At 45.2% G+C, this 4,589-nt stretch overlaps 1 protein-coding gene across 1 annotated transcript; it reads left to right on the forward strand.

Moving 5' to 3' along the window:
- Positions 1 to 580: 580 nt before the first annotated feature.
- On the forward strand, positions 581 to 4,153 carry LOC310857153 (RB1-inducible coiled-coil protein 1-like; the record flags this gene model as incomplete). The annotated part of the gene is made up of 1 exon (XM_083762764.1): positions 581 to 4,153. One exon carries the CDS (start codon positions 581 to 583, stop codon positions 4,151 to 4,153), a length of 3,573 nt encoding a protein of 1,190 aa, XP_083618890.1.
- Positions 4,154 to 4,589: the final 436 nt, after the last annotated feature.

Consider the following 4,589-nt stretch of genomic DNA (forward strand, 5'->3'; position numbering starts at 1 on the left):
CTATATAGTATATACATCCATTTGGAGATCAACAACTTCACTGCAAATCACTATGCCCAAATATGGTGTCTGATGTCACATGCTCATATTTGGATTGATGATCAGTGCACTTGATCATTGCCTTTGTTTGGGAGAGGTTATGTGTGACTGTGACATCAGACACAACATAACCTTTGTCACCCACGCAATACCAATATATCCCCGGCTGTGCTGATTGAGCACATCCTTGGTGTCTGCCTAAATCGCCATGTTTAGGCATAGTTTGGTTTATGGTGTGTGTGCGTGCGTGCGTGCATGTGATGTTATACCAGAGCTCTGTCATCTTATCTTGTCCAAATCTGGAGTTCCACAATGACGTCATCAATAGGAGATCAGCCTTGCCCAAAAATGGAGTTCCACACGGCTCCAGAGTGGCCTCCAAGTACCTCTGATGATAGGGATTGCACTAATCAAAGGCTATAAAGGTACAAGCACAGAGACCTTTAATCACTAAATAGCTATCTAAGCTATCTAATGTACAGATGCAAATGTTGTTCCCAGTCACTAAATGATCACAGCATAATCCTCTGGAAGATTCAACATGAAGTTGTACGTTTTCCAGGTCAATAATGGTGGTATGCTAACATTTGACACAGAACTTGCTATGCAAACTGTGCTGGATCTTAAACATGCCATCCATGTTAAATATAACATTGCAACTCAACATCAAGTGCTTGTTGTCAGTGGAGGGGAGTGCATGGCTGTAGAGAAGCGTGTCTGCAGCTACAGTGCTGGCACTGACACAAACCCTATTTTCCTATTTAATAAAGAGATGATCTTGTCTGACCGGGCTCCAACGGTCTCTAAAACCACATTCTCCATGGAGAATGAAATGGAGCTTAAAGTAGAAAAGTCTCTAAAGATGCCACCTGTACTTAAAACGGTTGCTTCACGAACACAACTTGCTGTGGAAATGTTTGAAGTTGCCAAGAAAGTTTGCTTTTTCTGTGAATACTTGGTGCACGATGAACATCTCAGACACCAAGGCTGGGCTGCTATTATGGCTAACCTGGATGACTGCACCCTGTCCCATGAGAAGCTGCTCTGGGATTTTGACACTGCATACACAAACTATCAGCGGGACTTTGAAGAAATTAGACTCAAACTCACCAAGCTAGGGACATCAGTCTTGGTCATGGCCAAGATACCTCTGTTAGAATGTTTGACGCGACACAGTTACAAAGAGTGTGTTGAAATATCTGGCTCAGCCCCATATATTGAGGCAGAGGCGCAGAAGTCTACTCACTCTGTGTTCTGCACCACCAATGCACAGACCACAAACTTACCTACATCTTTTTTGGCAACTGCAGCGGAAATAAATGTGTTGACTGACAGTAGTGGGCTGAGGGCAGCTCTACAGGAGCATGACACCCCTGAATCAGCCAACCCTCCCTCCTTCAAAGTCACACTACTAGATTGGGTCAATGTACAAGATAGGCCCAATGACATGGAATCAGTCGTGAGGAAGTGCTTTGACTCCATCAACAGGCTCGACCCAAGGATCATTCAACCCTTTTTGACACACTGTCGAGATACGATTGCCAAACTAGATAATCAAAACATGAAAGCTATCAAGGGGCTTGAGGATAGGTTCTATGCTTTAGACCAAATTATTGCAAGCTGTAAGAAGCTGGTCAATGAACAGAAAGAGCTTGCTCAGGGATTTGTGGCAAATCATAAGCGTGCTGAGAACCTGAACGATACTTCTGTTCTGCCGGACTTATGTGTGAGTCATGCCAAACAGATTACAATCATGCAGACCAACCACAGTAAGTTGCTAGACATTAAACAGAAGTGCACCACTGCTAAACAAGAACTTGCAAACAACCTTCATGCCCATCTCAAATGGTGCTGCTACGTAATGCTCCAAGCAGACCAGGCTGTGGAGAAGCTTCAGGCTATGTTCAGACTGTTAACAGAGCTAATGGAGAGAGTGAGAGTGGTAGAGGACCTCAGCAATGTACCCCAGATGTACTGTCTGGCAGTAGTGGAGGTTTTCAGGAGGAAAATGTTCATACGCCACTACAGAGAGTGGGCCTGTGCTCTTGTGAAGGATGGGGAACAACTATACAAGGCTGAGAAGGACAAAAGGGAAACATTTGGGAAACTCTTCAGTAAGTCTTTCCTCAGAAATAGCTTGTTTACAGGTCTTGATTCATGGCCTCCTGCATCATTTTGCACTAGAGAGCCTAGACAATTTGACTATGAGCTTCCAGACATTTCACTTGATGACCTGCAGTACCTGAAGTCTTGTTGTCCCACAGAGGTGCAGCCTTTCCTCATGATTCCCACACCGTGTGACTTTGAGCCTTTAAATCAGCACGTAGAGATGCTTCACCAGCTGGTTCAAGCTGCACAGAGTGTGGAGATTTCTCAAAGTTTCAGCAACCTAAGTGAACAAAGGGCATCCTGCAACCAGAGTGCTCAGAGATTCACCCCACGGTCCAAAAGCCCACCTGGGTCAACCACCCCTACCTCCTCCAAAACACCCTCCTCACGCAGTCTCCAGCAGCCCTCCAGCCAACCCCTACATTTACCTGTCCCTGCACCAAGGAAGGACTTGCCCCCAGACAGCGTTGATGCACAAACGTTTGACTTTGAAACTGACACCAAAGTGCAGCAGGCAGATGCTGTGAAGGCTCAGGTTGAAGGCCTCAGCAACAGGGTGGCAGACCTCAACAGACAGCTTCAGATTAAAAATGAGGAGTATGAGCTTACCTGGGTAGAGCTGAAAACTCTGCAGCTTGAGAAGGACCACTGCATCTCGGAGCTGAAGGACCGCCATGAGAAGGAGAGCATCTTGCTGCGCAACGAACTGTCATCCCTGCAGCAGCAATTCCTCCATGTTGAGCACAAACTCCAGCAGGACCTAGACTGGCAAGTGGCTGCTCTGCGGAGAGAAAACAAAGAGCAGCAGAGTTTCCAGCAGCGGGAGAAGGACTTAAGGACTGTTATTTGCAATCTCCAGGCAGAGAATGACCTTCTTTCCAAAATATTTGAGCAGGACAGACGGGTGGAACAGAGACATTTAGAGGTTGCGTCATCAGATGACATTATAGAAAATGAGCTTCATGGGGAACAGTCTTCAAAAGGGGATGAGGAAAGCTCATCCTTGCAGACCGAGTCCAGCTCTCCTCTCTCTATGGACTCTGCCCTTGAGGAGAGGCTGCTGCAAGAGAGGACCTCCATGCAGACCCAGGTGGAACTCCTGAAGAAAATGAAGAATGAAGAGAGGCAAAACCTCAAGACATCACTTGTTGCTGAGCAGCAGATGAACTTCAACGTTGTTTTAACCCAAGAGAAGCTGAAGAAAGAACAGATCATTAATGAGCTCACAGAGAAGTTACAGCAGGTTATCCAGAAACAGGAGAAGGACAAAGCCCTTATAGAGACTCTTTCAGAGGACAGAGCCAGTGTCATGCAGGAGAAGAAGCATCTTGAGGAGGAGCTGAACCGTCTGCACAGCACCGCAATGGTCTCCTGTGCCTTCTTCATGCCTAACACTGCAGCTCAGGAGGCCACAGACGCTGGTGCCATAGTTTCTGGCTTCGGTGTGGGTGTCACGGCAGCAGCCAGGGCTGTCACTGAATCTGGTTCCTTGGAGCCCCCACCTGACCCAGACAGATTGGCCTCTGTGGAAGTCATCAGAGAAGAACATGTGGACTCTGCAGTGCAGGAGGCTGGCATGGTGACAATGCACAATAACATTTTGATGATATCAGAGGAGAAACAGCGCATACGCTTACTGGAGAAGACTTTACATATGAAGGAAGAAGAAAATAAGAGCCTCAGTCACATGTCCTCAGTGTCAGCACAGCATTCAGAGAAAATTGACATCAGAGATTTCCAGGTGGGTGATTTAGTTCTCATCATTCTAGATGAAAGGCATGCCAACTATGTGCTGTTCACTGTCGGACCCACCCTCTACTTCCTCCACTCAGAGTCTCTCGCTGCACTGGACCTCAGACCTGCACCAGGAAGTACAAGACGGCCATGGGTTCTTGGGAAAGTTATGGAAATGGAATATTGCCAGGCACAAAAGGCTCAAAACAGATTCAAAGTTCCATTGGGAACTAAGTTCTATAGAGTGAAAGCTGTTCCGTGGAAGAGATAATAATAGCCAAGTAATGAGCTGAGCTGCTGTATTTATATTGCTAGAGGTACTGTAGAGGCTCATAATGTAATAATTTAAATGTAATAAAAACTGATGTAATAATCAGCTCATAATGTAATATAAAAATTAGCACATAACGTAATAACAGATTTTTCTATAATGCAATAATGTAATAATGTGTTACATTATGAACGAACACGCACCTCTGTTGACAAATGTAGACTTTCTTATGGCCCATATTGTTGAGAAAATCATACACTGTCATATTTATTACCTCTATTGACAAAGGTAGACTTTCTTAAGGCCCATATTGTTGAGAAAAGTCTTACACTGTCATATTTATTACCTGTATTGACATATGTACAAATGTTTTATGGCCACTGTTGGCCAGTGATCAGTGTCATTATCAGTAGGCTATTATGTAAATAATGTAAAG

Source organism: Protomyctophum parallelum (assembly GCF_964188405.1).
Source record: "Protomyctophum parallelum genome assembly, chromosome: 4".
Taxonomy (NCBI): Eukaryota; Metazoa; Chordata; class Actinopteri; order Myctophiformes; family Myctophidae; genus Protomyctophum; species Protomyctophum parallelum.